The sequence below is a fragment of the Vespa mandarinia genome, chromosome 4, assembly GCF_050613455.1.
Source record: "Vespa mandarinia isolate Hongniang chromosome 4, ASM5061345v1, whole genome shotgun sequence".
Taxonomy (NCBI): domain Eukaryota; kingdom Metazoa; phylum Arthropoda; class Insecta; order Hymenoptera; family Vespidae; genus Vespa; species Vespa mandarinia.
The window spans coordinates 8,293,785-8,321,289 of NC_140813.1; the positions used below are offsets into that span (position 1 = coordinate 8,293,785).

A 27,505-nucleotide genomic window follows, 5' to 3' on the forward strand; every position below is an offset into this window, starting at 1 on the left:
TGTAAGATGAAAGTTGAACTGTTAAACATTGTTCGATTAGAACCATCCTTCAAGAGCACAAAACCTATCTCTGAGCGTAGCTACGAAGAATGAACTTTCCGAGAAAGTATCGGATAATTCGATGGACCCGTTCTTTTAACGAACGAATAAACTTTTAATTATGTCTTATAGGTGACTTTGTTATAAATCTATTAATTTCGAGTAATTTTATCAAAAATATATTTATAGAATTTAATGTAGTAAATATATTTATTACAAAGTAATCGACTATGCTCGCACTTTTATCGCAGAGATACCGCAATACTGAATACGGGCATCGTAATTGTTTCATCGTAATCCTAAAGTGACCCAATTTCGATCTAAATTTATAATAAATTGATCGTTTGAAAAGTCTATTAAAAGAATATCGATTCTGTGAATACGCGATAAAAATTAAATAAAAAAAAAGCGTACCGCTCTTATCTAAATGCAAAAAGAGAAAAAATCATGCGTTCGACGTTATTCAAATTTTATAAATCCAAATTGTAATGGCATCGACTGCAATGGCATCGATTGCAACTTTTTCGTTACATATTCTTTCATACATATGTACATATATGCATGTAGGTGTGTAAATATGTATTACTGTATACGCACGCAAGAAATCTCTTATTTCTAACAATAAGATCTATATCAAGTTCTGACGAGTCTGAGCGAAGCAATTCTGAAGCGTTTGGACAGATCAGCATCCAAAGTGAGAGGTAAAAAGTTGACAGAATGTATCAAGATCCGAGAAAAGTCTATTTGGAACGGACTAGACGTACATATGTCTCTTCACTCTCAACTAAATGATAACTCAGCGCATTCATCTAAGGGCAAAGATTCTGTAAAATTTTTTTATATAAAATGTAATTTTATATGACATTTAAATTTTCATTTCTTTGCAAAGATAAGTACTTTTTTTTTACTCGAGGAAAATTTGAAAAATTGTCTTTTGTTGATGGGATACATTCGAAGTTATTCACATTCATTAATAAAGCTGGTAGTAAAGGAATATTCCCGATAATTTTAAATTATCAAGAAGAATAAATATCATAAAGAAAATTATCGTAAAGAACAATAATGACCAGTTGTAAAAATAAAAGTGGAATAAATAACGTTTATTATGCTTTTAGACACACGTGTATACACTATATAAATGTGAGAATATCGATGATTCTAATTATAAATGTAACATCATGTCGTCAAGTCAGGTACCAGTTTTGCGTTACAATATTTGCGCTTTATGCTCGTCATCCGCGATTTGTGATGCAAGATTTGCGAATTTGGCCATGTAATCCACGCTGTTTTCGGCCATCAGACATTGCATGTGCGATACAACCTGAAATGATACGTGACCAGGAATTAATTTTTCCTACAATACGACATATAAGTTTCCTGTTTATTCCATGTAATTATAATTACGTCTGAAGAGGGTCGAACGTCCTCAACGGTATGTCCTCCAACTTGACTTCTTTGAGAGCCTTTTAACGGTGATTCTAGCTGCCCTAGAAAGCTGCTTAACGAGAAATCAGCGACCTAAAATCGTTCAATAAAATCGTAACAGAGATAACAATAATCGAAATTCTATGGATATCCTTATATACATGTACATATATAGGGTTGGGTAATAACTTTAATCATTTTGAATATCTCCTTTCTTTTTATAGATATGAAGAAATTTCGTTTTCACAAGTCATACGCGTAGATGGACGCGTAAAGGACATATAAAAGATAATTATGTTTTTTTCTTTTTTAATAGAATCATATGCTCTTGATTTCATTGGTTGATGCAGCTCGATATTTCTTATAAAAAAAAAAAGTATTAACCCATGTATGTTGAAAAATGATTAGGACATAATATATGTACTTGTATATGTATATTTGCTGAAGGAAAGGATTTTAAAGCAGAGCCTCAGCAAATATAAATGTTATCGGCATTTAAGATCAAAGAAATGCAAATTCAACCCTCGAAGTAACCCTTCGAAGTCTCATAGTGTCTTACTAATTTTCACTTGGCCACGAACGTCGATCTTTGTCAGCTTTTATGATTTTTATAAAAGATATGAAGGGTATAAAGTACATTACATATGTATGTATATTGCCGTCTCATGGGGGAAGTAAGCGTATATATCTTCAACCGTATTATATATCTTGAGTGTTCGTTCGTGCATACTGACCTCGCTATTCAACCATTCACCTTCTTTAAGTATTTGCGTAGCACTGGTTATAATAGAATTCGTTGGTTTCGGATTAGACTCCGGTTCGATGCCATCCATCGGTAAGAAATTTTTATTTCTTTGCTCTTCCACCTCCGATATTTTGTCATCCTGGATAACGCTACCGTCCACCAATGGATTATTACTATTATTATTATTATTAATATTACTAGTATTATTACTTTGACTGGTCATCGGTGTATCAGACAAAATCACATTTTCCGATTGAACGTTGCCACTAGGCGTTATCGGCAATAACCTTTGAACGATTAGACTCTTTTGTCTGACTGTTCTGCCTCTCTTACAAAAACGCGTTTTAAATTTCTATACAAAAGAGAGAAAACAAAAAATTTATATTCAAGTATTTAACGAAAGAGAAAAGACGTTTGAAAGCAAAGGAAAAAGGTAAGGAACTTACGTCAAGTTGAGTTTTAAAAGCATCAGGTGCTCCGATTTTGTGATAAGTTTGTGGTATCAGCGGTCTCCTAAAAGCCGACTCTTTGCTCGAAAGTACACGCGACGAGATCACAGTCTCGTTACTTCCCGACGCATTATCGTAGACCTAGATAAAAAGAGAGACAGAGAAAAAGAGACCGAAAGAAAGAGAAAAAAAGAGAGAGAGAGAGAGAGAGAGAAATCTCTATTAATTTAATCTCTATTAATTCGTTTTACTTTAATTGACTAGAAATAGAAGTGATTAGAACATGTCTTACTTTGTTCGTTCCATAATTGTGTTTCGCTAAAGACAAAAGTTTCTGTAAAGCCAAACAGAGACTATGGTCTCCTAATGATGTTTCCGTTGTGTGTTCTCTCCATGGCTGTGAGTCCCACCAATACTCTAGAGTTATCTTCGACTCGCGTCCAAACTGTCGGAATTTGATGAATTAGAACTATACGTTTTCTAACGTGTCGATCAAATTGCATATCGTGTTTAACCCTTCAATGTTTTTTTGATAGACTATGTATGTTGCCTCATTTACTACAACTTTAAAATATCTGAAAATTCTTCAACTTTTAACGTTATCGTATGTGTAGGGAACAAAATTGTTTTTTTTCTTTTTTTTTTTTTTTTTTGTACAAATTCTATAATTAAGAAGGTGTTAAATTAAAAATAATAAATTATCAAATATATGGTTTACATCTGACTATAGAAACGAATCGCTGAATGGTTAAATGAAAAGAAGAAATAAAAAAGGGTTAAAATAATTTAATGCTTAAATGAATTTTATTAAAATCAGTACCATAAGAAATAAATCACCCATCGTCATCGTATTCGTTTCCTCAATATTCCAACCTCTACGAATCCTATCAACCGTTTCCCTGCCTGGATATCTATGTAGTTCAATTGCCTGTTCCATGGAAGATTTCTTTTCGTTATTTAGAACCGCAGATTTATCGTATACACTCCCAGTCGTATCATTAAGATCAACATCACTATTGTTATCGTTTGGTGCACACTGATCACTCGTTGTCCTTTCTAAACATCTTTTGTCCAACCTATATCTTTTTATTCCTTTCTTATTGACACCCTTCAAGTATTGCACTGCTCCCAACAACTCAGTTCGTGAACTTTTCAATCCGAGACGCCTTTCGTACGAGTTCAAACTAACGCTATTGCTTGTCAAATACTCGCCTAGATTCACCATAGGCAAAGCAATTTTGCAACCTTCTGGCGGTGCAAGACGCAACAGACGAGTATCTTTTAAATCTTCTATATTTACGTTCTCTGTATTGATATACTATATAAAAATTTTCATGTAAGGATTCATTCTCATTTATCAAGGATACTTTGTTTCGTAAAAAAAAAAAAAAAAAAAAAAACAAAAAAAAAAAACAAAAGAAAAGAAAAATGAAATTGCCGAATGTTCCTCAAATAAAATTAAAATAATATCGCATGAATCGTCTATGAGAAAATAAAAAGGATACAGTTTTGTATTTCGAGGGCTGCCATCGTTGTTGCAAGAATATTAGCAAGCTAGAGAGACGTCTTTGTATCGGTAGAAGGGTACGTACCCTTGGATTCATCGAAGAAGCCTGAACCCTCCACCATGCCATATTATTGCGAGGCCTTAATTCTACGGTTACCCTAGGCGGGAGCTTTATATCTTCCTGCCAATCTACGAAATCGATGATCTTCTTACTTTTATTTTCTTCATTTCAGGATAACTTGCCGTGGACGTGGATAAGGATCATGTGCTAGGATAGATTAGTGATTATGGATAGAAGTGAAGATATAGAATATTTTTTTCTTGCTTTTGATCGTAAACGATCGTAATACTGTAATCGTAATATTTTATGATTTGTTGCACAAGGACTACATACAATATCATACTCCCACTCATATCACTTCGAAAAAAACTTTGAAAATTTTTATCGTATTTATCGACAAAGCTTATAGTTTCGTTATTCAACTGTAGTTTCCAGTTTCGTTGGCAACTGTAACAATAGGCAGAAAGGAATAACGACTTTATGAAACGTTTAATTTTCAGCAACGAAACAACATTTTACATAAACGGGAATATTAACAATAATAAATTTTTTATTTGGACACAATTATTGAATATCAATAAATTATTAAATAACAGTATGATTCGCCAAAGGTGAATGTATTGTTACAACGAAAACTTCATGGTTTTTTTTTATTTGCCGAGACCACTGTAATTGGACACTCGTACCTGGACATGTTGCAACAATGGTTGATGCCTCAAACATAGAAAGATTCTTTTCTCTTTCCCTAGTAATATTCGTGCATACCTGAATACAGAAATGTCTCAGCATTGAATCGGATATGCTTAAGAAAGAGACAGATGTTCCATGACACATTCATCAAAGTCATCTGTTTTGACCAAATGTGTGACTTCTTTCTATGGGGATAGACAAAGGATTGCATGTTTTTACCACGCGATAAATAAAAATTCAAATAGAAAATACAAGAAGCTACCATTGCACAAAATATATTAGGGAATTAGGGAGAATATAGTAAGAATTGAATTATCTTGTGAATATCTGTATCATACGAGATTTTCACATTGAATCTCTACAATATGATGTGATATCCAACAAACTTTGATAGTTTCTCTTAAAAATGATATGCAGATGAAAGTAATATATGTAGTCCTGATACAACAAACCATTTAAAATGTTACCAAACTTTATGTAAATCCTGTAGAGTCAAGATATATTATGAATTTTATGATAGAAATCATACTGATCTAAAAATCCTTGATTAAGAGAAATAAATTCAACGCAATAAATTTTCTTTTTTTCTAACTATTATGGTTGTATACGTTTACTCGCTATTTTATTGAATATACTTTTTCATTTGATCTTTTAATTATTGATTGTTGTTTATTCATAAGGGAGTTTTTAATTATCCTGTTATCCACATATAAATATACACATAGCTTTACCAAATCATGTCAGGCATACAGTTTAGTAAATTTCTATCTTTATTTAGAACTTATTCGGTTATATTGTTTGTCGATTATACTTTTGCATACTTTCTGTATAAAAATAATAATGAATATTCTTTACTTACCTTCCAACTGGTTCAATTTTCTTAAAGCTTTACATATCGGTGTTTTTATCCTCATTGTTTTTCCTTGAAGTCTTACTTGTGTAGATCCCCAATAAATCAATTCATTTAATTTTAAATTAACTCTCTCATGTGTACGAGGCAATTTTCTTCTTAGTTCACCATAATTAATTAAACCATATAATTCTTGCGAGGTTTTTTTTACATCTGTAATACAAAGATCATTTTTAACATATATTTCTAATATTCACACATTTTGTTTTTTTAAAAACAGAGAAAACTATAAATTAATGATATTATATTAATAATATGATATCACATTTAAGTGTGTACTAACCTTCTGAAAATTTAAGATGCTTTGATATTTTTAGCCATGTTCGATAATAAAAATGCCTTATTTGTTCTTTGTTTTTAATCATAGGATCAGAAAGGCCTTTTCTCTTTCCTTGAGTTTGAAAAAAATTCTGAAGAGCATCAAAATCTTTGCCATATTCTTTGAGAGCTTTAAAAAAAGCACTTTTATCCTCCATCGACCACAGTTCACAAGATCGCTTTAAAGATCTTACTTTTGTTTCTGCGTTGTCATCTTCCTTGAAATCTAAAATTTTCAAAAAAAGTTTCTTTATATTAGAATAAATAAATCATAATTGATTTCAATAAATATACGTAATGAATATAATTATAAATATATTAAATGCAATCAATCAATAAAAACAATTAAACATCAGATGCTAACCTTTTTTTTCGTTACAATTAGTACAGTCAGTATTATCTACTTTAAATTTCTTAGTACCACGAACAATACGAATTTGTGGACTTTTGGAGTCCGTAATAGTTTTCATTTCAGAACATGGTTCTGTTATTGACACTGTCAAAGATGTTTCTTCTTTTTTTAAACTCATTGTACTTGCTTGACGTTCACGTTCGTCGATTTTCATGACGCAATTCATAATGCAACAGAATATAAAAAGGAAATATATTGATAAAAAGTATAGTTGACGTTTTTAACGTCAACAAAACGATCCACAAATATAAACGTTCGCGAAAAGATCAGCAGGTCTTTTTGTTGATACATCGATCACGTCTTTGCTGACTAAATGAACTAATAAAAATATGATTTTTGAAAAGCGACAGAAACATAGAGTTAACTGATTAATTAGAACTTAAAATAATCCGAGAAACATTTTATTTGACATTGTAAATTATAAATTCACTACTATAAACGTCAACTTTTCATTACAACTATCAGAGATGAACTTCAGTCTTGATACTCAACACCATCTATCAGAATATTCTTAAAACTTGATAGAACTATGTCGGTAATATATCAGCTTTAATATTTAAAATCATTCTTTTAAATCCTTTTTTGAAAAATATATTATCCTTGATAATAATAAATTATTGTATATCGGTAATGCAGATTTATATTAAATATTATGTTTTTTTATTCATATTAATTTCATATTGATTCATATTATCTCCAAGGTAAAATAAATTCATTTGTTTGATCATTAGGTTAAAGAATTCATTGAATTCAAATACATACATAGTGATTACATTTTATAATTTATTTTTCAATTACGAACGAATTATTACTTATCGATAAATTTTATAGATACTGAAAAACATACTGAAAAAACGATTATAGATAATAAATAAAATAACATGGAAGAAGAAGAAGAAGAAATAAGTGATTTCTTAACCTCGAATATTTGTCCCGATCAGAAATACAGTGATACAAAAATAAACGTAAAATATTCTAAAAATAATAAAAATATTTACGATGTTCTTACGTCTAGAATTTGTCAAGTATCCGCAAAAACTTACAAAAGGTAAAAAAAAACTTAAAGAATAATATTTCTTTTGTTCCATTTTATTTATATTACGTTTCAAATAATATTACTTTAGTTATTCGGATGAAATATTATATCATATACCCCATAACAAAGTACTCGAAAAAATAGAGAATAAAAAACAAATACGTGAACCACTGGTGAGTTTATTCGATTTTATAATAAAATAAAAAAATCTAACAATTTAATTTTTATTCTATTTATAATGGAATAAAAATTAATGAAGTATATTTTATAGACAGGATTTGCAAAACAGCAAGAAGAAATTACTAAAAGAGTATTAAAACCGAAACTGCAAGTAGCAGATGAAGAAAAAATTAAAAGCCGTATAAGTATGACTTTTCATGTAATATTTTAGTATACAATACAATATTGTTTTAGAAATATTATTAAAAATTATTTAACTAATTTAATTAATTTAATTGTTTAAAAAAGAAATTTAATTTCTTTTAACAGTAGAGGTAAAGCCGAAAAGTTTGATCGACGATACGTCTTATACTAAATCTCAACCACCAATTATAGCAGATCAATTAGAATTGATCGAACGATTGCGAAAAAATCCGAAACATATATTTTATTACATGATATACGCTGTAGATCCTTCATCTGAATATTTTACACCTTATGCTTTAAAGTAAAAAATAAACGTTTAAATTATTTTAATAAAGAGGTATTATTTTTTAAATCATGAAAAATAAATTGCATTACAGGGTTGTTGAATATAACGAAACTGGTAAAGCATATTTAACTATTAGTAAGGATGGTGTAACACAATACACTATTGAAGAGGTTACTTTTACACCAATCAAAACGTGGGAAAAAGAATACATTTTTTATATGAAATTAATAAAAGTAACATATTTAACATTTTTATTAAAAGTCCATTGATCTGTATCATTGATATTTTTACGAGTATTTATTATGCTTATAGATAAAAACTTTTTCTATTTTTCGAATGTGGAAGGCCTTTTATGTATGGAGAAAGCAAATAACATTCGGAAAATTCATAAAAGTTAGTAATTACATGGAGCAAAATCTCTTCATATCAGATCCGATACTTAGCAAGGCATTACTTGAAATCAAAGCTATGTGTACTGTATTTCTTAATTTAAGTTTTTACGATGCTTCTGTCACAGAGAAATTATCTTTATCTGACTTTACAGAAATACAGGTAAATATTCTTGTAAATGGAAGAATCTACATTTCGTTCAAGCAAGTTTATTTACTTAATTTTAATTATAAATAGTTACGGAAAGTAGAAGAATTTCGAAACAAATTAGATGAATTTAGAAATCTAACAAAGGATATTGTGAACAATGCCTGTCTGAAAGCGCTTCTTGAAGCTGGTTATACTCCGGACGATTCGAATATCACAATAGAACAAACTGCATATGGAAAACTCCGTAATATTTCATGCAAAAAAAAATACATAATTTTTAAAATTAATAATAACTATTGCATACATTTAATTGTAATTTATATTCTTATAGTTGCGTTTACTGAAATGAAATTTAAAATGCCAAAGGATGGTATTCTAAAGATGAGTTACATCGAACAAGCTCGAAAACGAGACAAATGTTATCGTCTTTCTTGGTACATAAAAAAAATACAACTTCAACTTCGGCAGATTATTGAAGCGTTAATTTGATATATAACAAATTTTATTTATATTATTTATGTATTTTTTATAGTTTTATTCATCTCATCGACTATATGCAAACAAACATGATGCAAATTTTTTTGTTAAATACCTACAGAAGTTTTGTAGATATACTTAAAAATCATTCAAATTATCTGCCTGATGATGCATCACTAGACAATGATTTAATGGATGTTGTATTAGAGCCTCCTTTTCCTCGTACTCAGGTATACATTTATGATAAATCAAATAATTAACACCTCAAATAATTCTTCACTATTAATAATTTTAAGAAGAAATATTCCACGTGATTACAATCAGTTTGTTTATTACGTAGTTTAATGTTATTAATCGGTTTTGTTCATTTACAGATTTTTTATAATTATTTACGCATTTTATATAACGCCTGAAAAGGAGTATCACTTTATATACAGTCGATAATGTTGCTAACTAATCCGAAAGTTTGTGAGCCCCTGATAATAGGCAACATACTCATTTTTTTGTAGAGCGTTACCTATGTAGAGCAACATCATCGATTGTGTATGTCATATCTAAAAAAAATATTTACAATATAATTTAATTTTTTAGGGACCATATTTTATTATAGATTTACTTATATCCATTAAAAAAGGAATACATATGAATCCATCTGAAAATAAATTTCAAGACGCGTTTAAAACTCTAGAAAAAACGTGGGAAGAAAATTTGCACGCTATTAAGCCGTTACTTTCAGATCCTTTTTTTTACACTTTCACCAGGTAAACGCTAAAAATGTATGACTTTCATTTCATCTATTGAAGTCAATAATATATAAAATCGTGTTGATTTTTTCGATACTAGACCAGTGATAAATCGTAAGATAGAACAAAAAATCAGCGGGGAACCACCGGAAATTCTTACCGTTCTTAGCATGGATCCATTATTAAAAACTTTGAAAGCAGAGTTAACAACAATTTTGAATGACAACATTGATTCTGTGAAGCGTTATTGGAAACGTTTTCAAATAATATACGATTTCTATTTAGAAGATATGCAATTTGACGAAAACATAATTAGGGATAATATTGAGTGTCGATTATTCCGTAAATGGTGTATCCGTTATCAAAATGAACTGAATATTATTGATAAAATAGTTGATTATCAACCACTAGGTATTTTTTATATTCAGTTACAAAGTTTTAAGAAAGCAGCTGCACTTGCACCTGAAGGAAAACGATTTGTTATTGAAGCTGTTATGCCAGGGTAATATTTTTGTGTGTATTAAAATCTTTTAACTTGCTAAATTTTTATTTCTTTTATATAGGATTGGTAAAAATAAAGTGGATAATTTACTTACTGAAGCATTTGTATCGTTAAGTTATCTACAATCTGAACCAGTATCGACAGACGATTTCGTATCATATATAAAATTTATCGATAAAGCTCAAGAAAGAGTAGATATGATGGAGAATCAATATGATTACATTAAAGAGTTGTACGATACAATGGAAGAATTCCAGATAATAGTACCAAGCGATGATATGGCGAACTATTTGGTAAAAAAAATATTTTTATGCTTCGAAAATATCTAATTAATAATTTATTATTTTTTCATAAATTGAAATTTATTAAGAAAACATATGTTCTCTTTTCTTCAACAGAACATAAGCGTTCATTTTACTACTTTGCGTTTAGCAGTCGAAAAGAAATTGGAGGAAAGAGGAAAATTAATAGGAAAGTTTAATATCCAACTTCAAAAGGACATTAAATCTTTAATAGATAAAGTATCTGAAATTAACGAAGAAGTGACGGTAAAAATATATTTACTACTTGATATAAAAATATTGTTACTGATTTCTATTATTTTTTATATTCAATTTCACAGCAAGAGTGGTTAATAGAAGCTGAAAGTAATATAGATGAATGTTTAGAAACATTAAAAGATTTGACAGAACGATTGAATGATTGTGTAGCAACTGCAGAGGAATATCGATCACATCAAAGAGCATTTAAGGTATTAAAAAATGATAAAAATCTATACAAAATATAATTTCTATATTTCAATGCACATATAAATAATATATATAGTATAAAATATAGTACAGAATATTTTATGTATGTATGTATGTGCGTGCGTGCATGCGCGCAATATATTTATATATATTATTTATTTATTTTTTTATATTTACTTTTATATACTATATACCATAGAATATACCATAGAATGTTACTATATTATAATAATATTATAGTAATATTATAGTATTATAATAGTATTACTATTCTATATATTCTCTCCAATACAGTATACTCTATTATATTTAAAATATATATAAAATATAGTATAACAGTATACTATAAAATAAAATTATATATATATATATATATATATATATATATATGCATATATACATATATACATTTATTATAGATCGAAGTTACAAGATTTGTAATTATTGATCAAGTAATGAGCGAATTAAAATTGCGTACTTTACTTTGGGAAAGTGTTACAACTTGGGAAAATGCGGTGGATCAATGGCAATTTGCCGACTTCGATACACTGAACGTGGAAGACGTTACAGCGTTAACAACGCGAATTGTAAAAAATATTGTTCAAATGGAGAAAGGTTTGCCCGCGAATGATGTTGTACCAATATTGAAGAAGGACGTAGAATTGATAAAAAATAAACTACCAATTTTGGGATACTTACGAAATCCATTTTTGAAAAAACGTCATTGGATTAAAATCGAAGGATTATTGAACTACAGATTCAAACCGGACGAGCTTATAACTTGGAATTTATTAGAAAATCTCGGCGCATTTTTTTATTCGAATGAACTCATGGAAATTGCTGCTGCAGCTAGTTCAGAAGCGAATTTAGAAGGAATGCTAACAAAAGTAGAAGATTTATGGAAAGATTTGGAGTTTATCGTCATACCTTATAAAGAATCACGGGATGTTTTTATATTAGGAAGTTTGGAGGAAATCCAACTTGCTTTAGATGAGAGTAATATTAATATACAGACTATAGCTGCGTCTCGATACGTTGGACCGATAAAACCGAAAGTTGAAGATTGGTTGAAACAATTGGATCTTTTTTCAATAACTCTGGTAAAAAAGAATTATAGCCCATTATAAATAGAAAAATAAAAAAGTAAACTTATTTTCAAATAATACATTTCTAAATTCAACAGGAAGCATGGCAATATTGTCAACAGCAATGGCTATATTTGGAAGCAATATTTTCAGCACCTGACATTCAGAGACAATTACCTACCGAAGCGAAACTTTTTCTACAAGTTGATAGATCTTGGAAAGATATCATGAGACAAACGGCCAAGGTATTATCAATAAATAAATCAAAAAAGCACATTCAGAGAGAAAACTGTAAAGTATTTCATTACACGTATATATGTACACACATACACACACACACATTATATTTTCAGATGCCGCTAGCTATGGAAGTTTGTACACAACCTGGTATGTTAGAACAACTTACTGAGAACAATAACAATCTCGATCAAGTAATGAAGTGCTTAGAAGCTTATCTAGAAGTAAAACGAATAGCTTTTCCACGATTCTTTTTCTTGTCCAATGACGAATTATTAGAGATATTAGCACAGGTAACGAATATAAAACCAACATTACGAATTAGAAGCAAGACTAATTCAGAATGAGAGAAAGGAAAATACATTATTAAACGAATAGACGAAAAATCCACATGCTGTTCAAGTACATTTGCAAAAATGTTTCGACGGTATATTTCGTTTGGAGTTTGCAACCACAACGAAAGAAGATGAACATGGTGAGGTAGTAGCAACTCTTCTCACCACCGATATTATTGCTATGATATCACCTGAGGGTGAGAAGGTTGCTCTTGGAAGAGGTTTACGAGCGAGAGGAAACGTAGAAGATTGGCTTGGCAAAGTAGAAGAATCCATGTTTATAACTTTAAGAAAAAGAATGAAATCGGCGATCATTGATTTAGAATCTCGAGGACGAGAATTATTTATTTTTGCTCATCCTTCCCAGGTGCTTTTCTTATGTATAAAATAAACAATGAATATCTTCATTCTTTATATCTTTATGTCATTCTATTAATAAATATAATTATTTATTGAAATACTTTTATAATAATCACCCTTCCTCATAGATAGTACTGACGGTGTCACAAATATTTTGGGCTCGCAACGTTCACCTCATCTTAGATTCTGGCTTTAATATTATAAATTCGATGCAATCGTTCGAGCAAAAGTGTTATTCGGTTAAGTAGAATATATGTATTTTCTATTTTATATCTCCGCTAACTTTATGCCAGTACGTGAGTGATAAATAATTAATCTTAAATATATTTATAGGATCTAAATCTATTGGCCGCTATGGTTAGAGGGGAATTACCAAGATTGATACGCGAAATAATAATCAATTTAATTACCATTGATGTACACGCTAGAGATATTATCACAATTTTAGTAGAAAATAAAATCGATTCTAGGTAAGATTTAAAATATTCATTTAGAATTATACATACACACACACACATACACTAACTATATATATATATATATACACACATACGTATGTATCGATATTTCAGTACACATTTTGATTGGGTTAAAGCATTGCGTTATTATTGGGATGATGAAATCGATAATTGTTTAACGAAAATGAGTAATTCTGAATATCTTTATGGTTACGAATATCTTGGAGGAAAAAGAAGACTCGTCATAACGCCACTCACAGATAAATGCTATCTTTGTCTTATGGGAGCTTTGCAATTAGATTTGGGTAAATTTATTTTATAACTTTCATTACTCTCAATATTACAATTGAAAATTTATTAGGTGGTGCTCCTGCTGGACCAGCTGGTACTGGTAAAACAGAAACAACCAAAGATCTTGCAAAAGCCCTTGCAATTCAATGTGTTGTATTTAATTGTTCTGAAGGAGTGGATTACAAAGTACCAAAAAGTTCTTAAATGTTTTATCATTTAACATGATTTTTTATGGTAGATTATTTATATTATCAGATGATGGGTCGATTTTTTTCTGGGCTAGCAACGTCTGGAGCCTGGTGTTGCTTCGATGAATTTAATCGAATAGATATTGAGGTTCTTTCCGTAATAGCTCAACAATTAATTACCATTAGAAATGCGAAACTCATCAGAGCTACAGAGTGAGTCATCATTATCATTTATTTTCTTTAACGCGTTTATATAAATACATACTTATCTCTTGCTATAGATTCATGTTCGAAGGTCGTATGATAAAATTAGTCATGTCTTGTTCAACTTTCATCACTATGAATCCCGGATACGCTGGACGTACAGAATTACCAGATAATTTGAAATCTTTGTTTCGGCCTTTCGCCATGATGGTTCCTGATTATAGTAAAAATATAAAAATCTTTTATGATTTAAATATGATAAATATTATAATTATTTAATAAATTAAAACATTGATTTGTAGAATTAATTGCGGAGGTAACGTTATATTCTGAAGGATTCGAAATGTCCGGGCTGCTATCAAAGAAGATGACTCTAATGTATACATTATGCAGCGAACAATTGTCACAGCAAGATCACTATGACTTTGGAATGAGGTATCAGTAGGATAACAAAATATAGAAAACAACAGAAGTTGATAAACCGTAGAAGTTGATAAAGTGAATAAAGAAGCTTGCACAATTGTATAAATACAATGTCTGTTATCTACTTTTCAAAACATAACTAATGTGGTTTTTAAAGGGCTGTTAAAAGCGTCTTAGTAATGGCAGGAACTTTAAAACGTGATAATCCTGATAAATTGGAAGATGTCGTACTGATAAAAGCTTTACGTGATAGTAATATTCCAAAGTTTTTAAGCGATGATGCAAGCCTATTTGAAGGTATTGTTAGTGATCTTTTTCCTGATATTATAATACCTGATGAAGATTATGGTATTTTCGAAGAAATAGCAATTACGGTAATAAATTTATAGCAGAACATTTATTCATACAATAGAAACATTAAAAATATTAACAAATTATTAATAGATATTAATAGAGGATAATTTGCAACCAGAAAAATGTACCATAAGAAAAGCTATTCAATTGCATGAAACTATGAGAGTCAGGCATGGTGTAATGTTAGTAGGACCAACTGGATCGGGGAAATCTACTGTTCTTAATGTAAGAGAAAAAGATGAACAGATGGCAGTTTACGATGAACGAATTAATAATTAATAATTACATCTTAAATTTTATTTCAGACGCTATGTAAAACCTATACGCGACTTTATGAAATGGCTGTAGAAAATCAATATTATCAACCTGTTCACATGTATATACTTAATCCAAAAGCAATTACTATCGGTGAATTATATGGAGAAGTAAATCCATTAACCAATGAGTGGCATGATGGTTTATTGGCTGTTATAATACGTCTCGCATGTTCTGTTAGTATAATAAAATAAACTTATCAATTATATACATACACACATACGCGCGCGCGCGCGATTTCTAATATTAATTATAATGAAAATATTTCTATGCAGTTTCAGACAGAGGATCATCAGTGGGTTGTTTGTGACGGTCCTGTCGATGCTGTCTGGATTGAAAATATGAACACAGTCCTGGACGATAATAAAATGTTATGTCTTGCGAATTCCGAAAGAATTAAATTTACGCCTTATGTTCACATGGTTTTTGAAGTTATGGATCTTGCTCAAGCTTCACCAGCAACGGTTAGTCGATGTGGTACGTAAAATAAATAATCTCGTAAAATAAATAATCTCTTAACAGTTATAATCTATTATTCGGTTTAAAGTTAAACCATTACGAATTTCTGCAATTATTTATATGAGTGTTTTATATAGCACCTGAAAATAGGCAACTCTTTGTACTTCGTCAAAAATGTTGCTTGCGATTACCATTTATTAGTAAGAAATTATTTGTCGCCTTGCAATATGCAATATTCAATACCAATCCGTATGAATATGTTATTTGTTACGTGCTACACGTTATAAAATAATATACTATAAATTTAATTACAAAATGAACTTAATGTAAAATTAGCTTTTATGATGAAGCTAATCTTACATTAATTATGTACACTGGAATACGATTTAACAATATATTTTTGAACATAGGAATGGTGTATCTTGATCCTACCGAATTAAAATGGCTACCTCTTGTAAAGACATGGGTTCAAAAGCTTCCCGAAGATATAATTATTCCAGAATATCAGCAATTAATTATTGATCTTTTTGAACAGTATTTCGAAAATGCATTGATCTTTTTCGGGAGAAGTTGTGATCACGCTATCGCACAGGTTTGCTCATATAGTTTTTGCCAAGTTTCATAACGTTAAAGTATTTTATTAATTGTCTGTTAATAGGTCGATATCAGTAAAGCCAACATGGCTTGTGGTATAATGAAAAGTATAATACTCGAGCCAAATGTTATTGATGCAATTACAGAAAGATCACGAATAAAAACATTTCTTATTCAATCCTTCATTTATTCACTTCTTTGGTCAATCGGTGGCAATATCGTCGATGCGTATCGTGAATTTTTCGAAGTTTATGTTAAAGAACAATTCGATCAACATCCAGACGCACGGTAGAATTAAACGTTTTTATCTAAACATAATAAATTCATTAATTTTAATTATTGTTATTCACGTAGATTACCGTCCGCTGATTTATGGAATCTTTACATGAACATGCAAAGTCGAAAATTAGATTTATGGATTAAAATAATGCCGGTATTTGAATATAACAAGGATACGCCATTTTTTGATATTATTGTACCAACTATTAACACGATAAGATTTGGTTATATAATGAAAAATCTTATTATGATCAATATGCCAGTTCTTTTTACTGGTAGTACAGGTTAGTATTATATAATAAGACATAAAAGAATATTGTTCATTAATAATTTAAATATATTATTAACAGGAGTGGGTAAATCAATAACAACCAAAATTGTATTAAACGCACTTCAAGAATCTAATCTTTGGATACCAATAACTTTGATTTTTTCTGCACAAACTAGCAGTGGGCGTACTCAAGAAATTCTCGAACTTAAATTAGAAAAAAGAAAAAGAGCAGTTCTAGGAGCACCTGTTGGCAAACGGGTTTGCGTTTTTGTAGATGATATCAATATGCCTAAATTGGATACATATGGATCTCAACCATCAATCGAATTATTACGGTATTTTACATATTGTTCCATACTTATATATTTATTACGATATGGAAGTATCTAACGAATTAAAGAGATAATTCACTTATGCCGAAGTATAGACAAATCTTAGACTACAGTGGAATGTACGATCGTGAGAAATTATTCTGGAAGGATATAGAAGACGTTGTAATTACAGCAGCTTGTGCACCACCTGGTGGAGGTAGAAACCCTCTTACACCAAGATTCGTAAGACACTTCGCGATGTTATATATACCATCACCGACAGAAGAATCTCTAAAAAACATATTTAGGTTCATATATCATCAAAAACATGATCTTATATTTATACTGTTCTCGAAAAATTAAATTTCTAAATTATTAAGGGCGATTATGAGAGGCTTTCTGAAAGATTTTGTACAGCCAATAATAGATCTTGGAGATAAAATAGTGAATGCAACGATTCAATTGTATTTAAGGATTTCTCTTGATCTTTTACCTACGCCAGAAAAAAGTCATTACCTCTTTAACTTGCGTGATTTATCAAAATGCGTGCAAGGAATGATGCAAGCTGATCCATCAATTATCAGAGAACCTAAACAAATGTTAAGGTATTTCCGTACATAATTTTTTTTTAATATAAAAAGAAAATATATTTATTATGTTATTATTATTATTACAGATTGTTTTATCATGAATGTCTACGTGTTTTTCATGACAGACTGATAAATCTTGAAGACAAGAATTATTTCTATCGACTTTTATCAAGTATTTGTTTTACTGCATTTGACGACGAGGTGATATCATTACCAGATGAAAAAGTTATTGAAAAACTTCCAATTTTACTCTTCGGCGATTTCATGTCCTTTGGCGCACCATTGGAACAACGAATTTATGAAGAAATTACAGACATAACGAAAATAAAATCTGTTTTGCAGGTTTGAGAAATTCAAGTGTTATTTAAGATAAATCATTTGGTTTTTTTTTAAACAAATGGAATATATACTCTTTTATAGGATTATTTAGATGACTATTCATTAAGCATTGGTCAGGAAATGGGAATTATATTTTTTATGGATGCCATCGAACATGTTTGCAGACTCGCAAGAATTCTTCGATCAGAAAGGGGCAACGGATTATTAGTTGGAGTAGGCGGAATGGGAAAACAGAGCTTAGTAAAATTATCGTCGCATTTAAATTATTATCGGTATAATTACTTCGATTTAAATTACTCAAGAATATGTGTCACATAAGTATACAAAAGATTTTTTACTTAGGTGCTATCAAATCGAAGTTACTCGTAACTATGATAAAAACTTATGGTTTGAAGATCTTCGTAAATTTTATTTTAAACCAGGAACAGAAGCGGAACACACAACGTTTCTATTTGTTGATACTCAAATCGTACTCGAAGAATTCTTGGAAGATATTAATAACACTCTCAATACTGGTATCTCATCATATTTATGCATTTACAATTTTCTACAATTATTTATACGAATATTTTATATAGCACCTAGAAATAGGCATCACTCCATATTCCGCCGATAAAGTTCTTCGCATCAATCAAAGACTTTTTAGCCCCTTATAGAAAGCAATATGATTGCACATGTTTATGATATGTAACGCATAATTGATATGTTAGAAAAAGTTTCTTATTGGAAAATGTCATTTGCAAGTAACACTTTCAACAAAGTATAAAATATTGCCTATTTCTAATATTTTCATTGAAACAATCGGCTTAATATATATGAAATATATTATAAATTAAATTAAATATATAATTAATTTAAAACTGTTTTCTATGATGCTTCCACTGTACATTGATTTATGATTTGACAATATATATACGTATATATATGTGTATATAAAACAATATATATATATATATATATATATATATATATATATGTATATATACACATATGTAATGTATTAATGCATGTTATAGGCGAGGTTCCAAATTTATATGAAACAGACGAACTAGAGAAAGTTATTATCGCTACAAGGCCAGCAGCTAAAGAAATTGGTATCAGTGAGAGTGACAGAGATACTATTTATCAATTTTTTGTCGGAAGAGTTAGAAACTATTTGCATCTTATGATTTGTATGAGCCCTATCGGCGATGCATTCAGGTAAACGAAATACAATCAAAATTGTGAAATATTTTCATAGTAAATTTTGTAAAAAAAAAATTATTGAACATTCACCTAGACGCCGCTGTCGTATGTTTCCTTCGTTGGTGAACTGTTGTACAATCGATTGGTTCACAAAGTGGCCAAAAGACGCTCTTCTTTCGGTAGCAGAGAATTCTATAGTAACAATAATACCGGATAATGAAAAAGTGTTGTCTGCACTTTGTTCAATTTGTGTTCTGATGCACGAGGTACTAAATTATTTTTTATATATTATTATATAAATCAATATTTATATATATATTATACTATATCTACAATGTAATATGTCTACAATATCATAAAATTTATATGATGCTACAAACAGACAGTAGAAGAAGCAACAATTCGATATTTTTTGGAAATGCGTCGAAGATATTACACAACGCCAAGTAGTTATTTGGAATTATTGAAACTTTATCAAAAGACATTGCATAAAAAAAAAGAAGAGATTTTAACACTAAAGAAAAAGATCCTGAACGGTTTAAACGTATGTAAACCAATCAAAATCTATATCTTTAACATGTTTATTTATATTGTTGTATCGTCACAGAAATTACATGAGACTAATGATATGATAACCGTAATGAACGAACAATTAATCAACCTTGCACCAAAACTTAAGATCAGTACAGAGGAAGTGACACAATTAGTGAAGATGATCGCAAAGCAACAAATTGAATGCGACAAAGTTAAATATGTTGTAGTCGCAGAAGAAGCTACTGCGAAAGTGAATGTTCCAATTCTATCAGATGAAATAAAATTCAAATATATCAACTTTTAATATTAAAATTTAATACGTTTCTTGATTATCTCAGATCAAAGCTGATGAAACTGCAGTTTTAGAGGCTGATGCAAGACATGACCTCGAAGCGGTGATACCAGCATTGGAGGAAGCTGAGCAAGCACTAAAAGCTCTTAATAAGAATGATATTAATGAGATCAAAGTTTTCAATCAACCTCCACGTCTGGTTCGCTTTGTCATGGAAGCTGTAAATTTACTATTGAAAGAAAAGTACAACTAAATATATAAAGAGATAATAAAAAAAGGACAAAATCTTGAATAGTTCTTAATATTTCTTTTTTCTTTTTCCTTTTTTTTTTCTTTTTTTTTTTTTTGATAGGACTGATTGGGCCACTGCTAAATTAGTTTTAGGAGATATTCACTTTCTGGATCGATTAATTGCCTATCCTAAAGATGATATAAGCGACACACTTTTACAAAAATTACAGCAATATATAAAGCATCCTGATTTTAAACCAGAACTTGTTGCGAAGCAGAGTAAAGTATGTAAGTCAATGTGTGTCTGGGTAAGAGCAATGGACAGCTATGCCAAAATTTATAGAGTAGTGGAACCAAAACGACACAAGTAAGTTAAGAGAATAGAATAATGAAAGATTTTATAATTTCATTTTTAATTCAGATTGAAGCAAGCACAAAATGAACTATCAGAGATAGAAAATTTATTAGCTTTGAAACAGCAAGAATTGGCTGAGGTTGAGAAGAAAATAAAATCATTGCAAAAACAATACGACGCTGCGGTAGATAATTTGAATCAATTAGAAAATGAAATGGTACTTACTGAAGCTAGATTAAGTAGATCGGGTCGATTAACATCAGCTCTTAGCGACGAAAAACAACGATGGCAGAGTATGACCGAGGTTAAATTAATAGAAATTAATTAAAATAATATATGTGTCAATTTGTAATATTTCTTTGACTTTAATCACGATTAAATAATATATTCTTCAGGAATTTGATAAGCAAATAGAAAATTTAACTGGCGATATTTTGATCGCTTCCGGTGCACTGGCTTATTTGGGTGCCTTTACGAATATATACAGAGAAGAATTAATGGAAATGTGGATATCAAGATGCAAAGATTTATATATTAAAATAACGCCTAATTATAATTTGATTAGCATACTTGCCGATCCTTATGAGATACGTTTATGGAATATGTACGGTTTACCAAGAGATCAAACAAGTACAGAAAATGCTGCTATAGTTATGCAATCTAGTCGGTGGCCTCTTATGATTGATCCGCAAGAACAGGTAATGTACATATATCGATATTATATTTATACGTAATTATCTTTGCTGTTTTTTCATTATATCACTTTTTTGTTAAGGCTAATAGATGGATACGAAATATGGAAAAGAAAAATGATATAAAAATATGCAAATTGACAGATCATAATCTCATGAGAATTTTAGAAGCATGTATAAGAATTGGGACACCTGTTTTATTGGAAGAAGTCGCCGAAACATTAGATCCAAGCTTAGAACCCATTTTACTTAAAAAATTATTTGTACAGGTACATGAATATATTCCATTATCAATACGTTCGCTTGAATTATCGATTATTATTAATTGATTATTATTAATGTATTTCATTGTAGGGAGGGAGAACACTAATACGATTGGGAGACAATGATATTGAATATGACGAGAATTTTAAATTATATATAACAACGAAACTTGCTAATCCTCATTATTTGCCAGAAATTTGTATAAAAGTGACGATCATTAATTTTACGGTTACTTCGTACGGTCTTCAAGAACAACTACTGGCGTGAGTTGTTTTATATTAAAAATTCATAAGTTTATTATATTAAAAATGAAAACAATGAATAGTTAAAGAAATTTTTTAACATTAACAGTGATGTTGTACGACTAGAAAGACCCGATCTTGAAGAAGTTAGAAATGAATTGATTGCTAAAATAAATGCTGATAAGGGACAATTGCATAACATCGAGGATAGAATTCTATCGTTACTTTATGGTGCAGGAGATAATATTTTAGATAATGAGGAACTTATAGAAACATTGAACGAAAGCAAAGAAACCGCGGCAATTATTGCTACACGATTAATCGAATCTGAAGCAACGGAAAAAAAGATATCAATTGAACGCAATAGATATCAAGGTGTAGCCAATCGTGGTTCTGTTTTGTATTTTGTAGTTGCCGATTTAACTGATATTGATCCTATGTATCAATTTTCATTAAAATACTTCAATCAGGTAAACATTTTCATTATGCTGTTTAAATATATCGTTCATTTTATATACGAATTTTAATTATCATTCCTTTTTAGATATTTAACATAGTGATAGAAACCAGCGAAAAAACCACAATACTCGCAGAACGTCTTAGAATACTGAATAATGAAATCACAATTGCAATTTATATTAATGTTGCTCGTGGTCTTTTTGAGAAACACAAATTAATATTTAGCATGATGATGAACATAGCGATACATTTAGACGCAAAAATTGTACATCTTACGGAATGGAACTTTCTTTTGCGCGGTGGAACTCAGATTAAAGTTGTATGTTGGAAAATAAAAATATAAAAGACGAACAAATATATTTATTATAGAAATATTCATTTTAACAGGATAAAAAACCGGATTATCCAACATTGACGGATCTTATGTGGAATAATATTAATTATCTTGCAAGTACTTGGAAAAAATTTGAAAATATTTTAGAAGATGCACTGAAAAAAATCAACTTGAAACTCGGCTATTTAGAAGAAGTAATATATATTTCTTAGAGATATACATTAACTCGTATTATAAAAAATTAATTTTATATCTTTTATTTTCAGGAAATCAATGTGAATCCCAAAAATGTAATTAAAGCAAAACATGATTGGAATAATATATTAAATGATATTGAGAAATTGATGTTATTAAAATGCTTAAAAGAAGAATGTCTTATCTTTGGATTTACGGCTTACGTATCGAAACATCTTGGTCCAAAATTCATTGAATCACCAACAGCTAGTCTTCATTCACTGTATGGATAAAATTCGTTAAGATTTTTATTCAAATTTATTAACATGTTTAATTTATAAACATAATAAATTTTATTTCTTTTATAAGTTTTCCAGACACATCTAATAAAACACCACTAATATTTATACTCACTACTGGATCCGATCCCTTCAGTGGTTTCCAAAGATTCGCTATAGAAACAGAATACTTCCATAGATTCGATTCTATATCTTTGGGACAAGGTCAAGGTCCTATCGCTGAAAAATTAATAAAAAACGGTACAACTGAAGGCAGATGGATATTTTTACAAAATTGTCACTTGGCTGTTTCATGGTTGATCAATTTGGAAAAAATAGTAGCGGATATATCTGAAACACCTGACGATCAATTGCATACAGATTTTCGATTATTTTTAAGCTCAATGCCGAGTAGTGACTTTCCAGTTTCGATTCTTCAAAATGCAGTAAAAGTTACCAATGAACCACCAAAAGGATTGAAGGCCAATCTCAAAAGAGCTCTTTTAGATTTAGAAGAGGAATTTTTCGAAGATAATGGTACGACATTATATATAGAATGATTCATTCGCTTTGTTGAATTTATTGATGTTATTAGTCATAATATATGTTTTTAAATCTTATTTTACGTATTTTACGTATACGTCACAAATTATTAAAAATTTAATGTACAGGGACTTAACATACACGCATGTATGGAATACATCTATTGTAGGGATTATTATAATATCACAATTATTCACAAATAATTTATTGAAAAATGTGTAAATTGACTTGTTTAATTCTTATAAATTTTAATTACTTACTTTATTGTATATTTTCTTCAATTTTTACATGCAGTTCTGGATGAAAGTTGGCGTAAAATGATATTTGGTATATGTTTCTTCCATGGAATTATTCAAGAAAGAAAAAAATTCGGTCCCTTAGGCTGGAATATACTTTATGAATTTAATGATAGCGATCGAGAATGTTGTTTATTGAACTTGCAAATTTTTTGTGAAAGTGGTACAATACCATGGAATGCATTAATATATATCACAGGTATGAGTTCTACAAAGTCATGATGCAAATTGAACAGCCAATACACTAAATATATATATATACATTTCAGCTGAGATTACATATGGAGGAAGAGTAACAGATTTTTGGGATCTTCGTCTTCTGAAAACAATTTTAGAAATATTTTTCTCTCCTAAAACTTTAGATACTGGTAAATATTTATAACCGAGAGAGAATATTAGATTATTCTTTATAACAACTTTAGTTTTTGATTAAAATATATTTTCAGATTATACTTATTCAGCATCTGGTATATATTACTGCCCCAAATATACGAAACTTCAGGAATTTAAAGATTTTGTTGATATTTTTCCTATTGTTGAAGATTCAGAAATTTTTGGAATGCATGAAAATGCAAATATAGCTTACCAAGTAAGAATGCAGTTCTTTTAGTTGTGTGGTGTGTGTGTTTATATATATATCTGTAAATATTAAATATGAATTTATATATATAAAATATTGTATACTAATGCTAATTTTAAAATCAACTATAGCTAAAAGAGACTCAATTTATTATAAATACTATATTGGAGGCACAACCTAAAGAAAGTATTGCATCAAATGGTAAATCTATTGCAGAAATAGCATATGAAATAGCAGATATGGTCATGGATAGAATTCATTTAAACATAGATTCTCAAATGTGTCATTCCTCTCACTTCAAAGTAAGGAGAATCTTAATTATATTCAATTATATTCATTAATAAAATTTTACAAATATTTTTACAATATTTCTAGGTAGATGAAAAGGGTAGAATACCATCTTTCACTACAGTTCTTTTACACGAAGTAGACAGATATAATAAACTTTTAGCAAAAATACATGCCTCGATGGAAAATCTACAACGAGCTATTAAAGGATTTGTTGTTATGTCAGAGGAACTTGAAACTGTCTTCACAGCTTTGATCAATAATCAGGCAAGTCTTTATAATTAAAGAATAAATAAATACAAATATTGATAAGTATTGATATAAAAAAATATGAATATATAGATATTAATTTAAATAAAATTAGGTACCACAAATGTGGCACAATGTTAATGTATACCCATCTTTAAAAACTCTTGGAAGTTGGATAAGAAACTTGGAACTTCGTATTGATTTCATAGAGGTATACATTTCCTTTTAAATTACCTGCAACATATAATGAATTTTATTTTTCTTTTTATACTTAGATATGGTTATTACATACTGCACCATTGTCTTTTTGGATATCTGGACTATCTTTTCCACAGGGTTTCATAACTGGTATATTACAAACTTATGCAAGGAAATATAATACCCCAATCGATCAATTAAAATTGGATTTCGATGTCACTAATGTTGTTCTAGATCAAGAAGATATAGAAACTGAACATAAGACAGCGAACAAAGAAGTAATATTTCTATGTATATGTACTATACATGAATATTAAAATATCTACTTCACAGGTACCAAAAGCATATAAAAACTTACGAACTCCAGAAGATGGAGTTTTTATACATGGTTTATTTATTGATGCTGGTAGATGGGATTTTCAATTCAATATTTTAGTTGATGCAAATATAGGTAACTTGCTTATAAAAATAAATAAACAGTTCAATACTTATGTTATAATTACTATTATGTTATAATTAATATTACAGGTGAAATGCATCCTTGGCTTCCAGTTATACATGTGAATCCAGTTTTACAATTACCAGAACAAGATTCAAGATATGTTTGTCCATTATATAAAACTAGTCTACGTGCAGGAGTTTTATCTACGACAGGACATAGTACTAACTTTGTTTTACCTCTATTACTCCCATCAGCTCAACAACAATCATATTGGATATTGAAAGGAACAGCTCTACTAATTGAAATACCAAATTAATTATTTATGTATTTCATTACAGTTCTAATTTAATATTCTAATAAAATAACATTTCTCGTAATTAATATAACTTTTACTTTGTTTTATAATAAATAAATATACAATACATAGACACAGTTAATACAATATTAATACATACACCAACATACAGTTATATTACATCTACTTATATAAAATTGAAGCATCCTCAAAGCACTTGCTCATTTCCTATTTTAGTATACAAAAATATTAAAAAAAGCATTCTCTCTGTTTGCATCTAAGGACATGAGCATGATATTGATAATCTTCTTTATCTATAGCCCACCTTAATAACATATAAATTGTAAATATTGAAGCCAATAGAAATCTGTCAAGGCTACAAAACATTAAAATTATTATAAATAAATTTCTAGTCTAAACAAGATGTAATAATATTATTTACGGCACTATAGCAAAATCAATCTCACCTCATAAAAGGATGTACCCACAAAATTATAAGAAAACCAATGAAACTGGGATGTCTCATATGTGCATAATATCGTTGTAATTCTTTAGATTTTTTACTCATAGGACTAGGCCTTGCTGTAATCTTATAATAAACTTGCCTAAAGCCAACCAATTCTGAAATATCCATTATTAAGCATCCTCCATATATGATACACCAGCCAAGAACATGTATAAATATAAACATTGACCACAATATGTTATTATTAGATATATTTAAATTCCAAATATTAATCCATGGTATAAATTGCCAATTGTCCAGTAATAAACAAAGAGTAGCTGCACTGCATGTATTATAAAAACTTCTTTCTATCTCGTTAATATATAACTTTTTTAATACATTTTTTACTGTAGCATTCGCCATAAACGAATGTTGCAATATGAAAATACTTAATAAACAAGAGTTTATTAATAATGACCATAATGTGGATAAATTTAGATTCCCATCTGTAAATATATTTTTACATTGTATAACATTCATCTAGCTGCTGTATGAAATACTATAACAATAATTTTCGAACGATTTAATTACCTTCGATAGATAGAAGTAGAGTTTTCCGATGTTCATTCGGATCAGAAAGGAAATACACTAATTTACGTAAAACGTAAAAAATGTAAAAGAGACTTGTTATGCATAATACCATAAGAAAAGTTTTCGCAATCATTGCGTCAGTGAAAATAAAAAAAAATAGTATAATTTGAAGAATAAGGCTAGAAAACAA

At 29.4% G+C, this 27,505-nt stretch overlaps 3 protein-coding genes across 3 annotated transcripts; 1 reads left to right on the top strand and 2 right to left on the bottom strand.

The window, feature by feature from the left end:
- Nucleotides 1–1,131: 1,131 nt before the first annotated feature.
- Nucleotides 1,132–7,023, bottom strand: crm (cramped chromatin regulator). The gene is made up of 10 exons (XM_035869421.2): nt 6,509–7,023; nt 6,110–6,370; nt 5,776–5,979; nt 4,164–4,354; nt 3,479–3,976; nt 2,951–3,103; nt 2,656–2,799; nt 2,199–2,561; nt 1,444–1,557; nt 1,132–1,360 (listed from the first exon to the last, which is right to left on the bottom strand). The coding sequence occupies exons 1-10, from the start codon at nt 6,720–6,722 to the stop codon at nt 1,247–1,249; spliced, it is 2,256 nt and encodes a 751-aa protein (XP_035725314.1). The 5' UTR covers nt 6,723–7,023; the 3' UTR covers nt 1,132–1,246.
- Nucleotides 7,024–7,435: 412 nt separating this feature from the next.
- Dhc16F (Dynein heavy chain at 16F) lies at nt 7,436–26,300 on the top strand. Its single transcript, XM_035869810.2, has 62 exons — nt 7,436–7,604; nt 7,681–7,765; nt 7,864–7,957; nt 8,082–8,259; nt 8,336–8,477; nt 8,557–8,796; nt 8,872–9,028; nt 9,116–9,218; nt 9,317–9,491; nt 9,853–10,022; nt 10,105–10,506; nt 10,568–10,799; nt 10,905–11,054; nt 11,129–11,257; nt 11,675–12,355; nt 12,439–12,585; nt 12,694–12,870; nt 12,956–13,279; nt 13,401–13,511; nt 13,606–13,742; nt 13,845–14,035; nt 14,092–14,207; nt 14,277–14,422; nt 14,491–14,636; nt 14,716–14,848; nt 14,994–15,210; nt 15,281–15,415; nt 15,496–15,681; nt 15,781–15,982; nt 16,375–16,556; nt 16,623–16,846; nt 16,913–17,121; nt 17,188–17,443; nt 17,536–17,727; nt 17,800–18,024; nt 18,096–18,351; nt 18,430–18,620; nt 18,691–18,863; nt 19,365–19,548; nt 19,628–19,799; nt 19,916–20,077; nt 20,141–20,317; nt 20,406–20,602; nt 20,712–20,957; nt 21,012–21,249; nt 21,341–21,643; nt 21,721–21,906; nt 21,992–22,164; nt 22,253–22,613; nt 22,688–22,921; nt 22,990–23,130; nt 23,203–23,393; nt 23,480–23,925; nt 24,226–24,426; nt 24,497–24,595; nt 24,674–24,816; nt 24,939–25,109; nt 25,183–25,362; nt 25,460–25,555; nt 25,620–25,820; nt 25,876–25,993; nt 26,071–26,300. Exons 1-62 carry the CDS (start codon nt 7,438–7,440, stop codon nt 26,298–26,300), a joined length of 12,231 nt encoding a protein of 4,076 aa, XP_035725703.2. The 5' UTR covers nt 7,436–7,437.
- LOC118443191 (nurim homolog) lies at nt 26,251–27,451 on the bottom strand. The gene is made up of 3 exons (XM_035869807.2): nt 27,316–27,451; nt 26,747–27,230; nt 26,251–26,655 (listed from the first exon to the last, which is right to left on the bottom strand). Exons 1-3 carry the CDS (start codon nt 27,446–27,448, stop codon nt 26,529–26,531), a joined length of 744 nt encoding a protein of 247 aa, XP_035725700.1. The 5' UTR covers nt 27,449–27,451; the 3' UTR covers nt 26,251–26,528.
- Between the last annotated feature and the right edge of the window lie 54 nt (nt 27,452–27,505).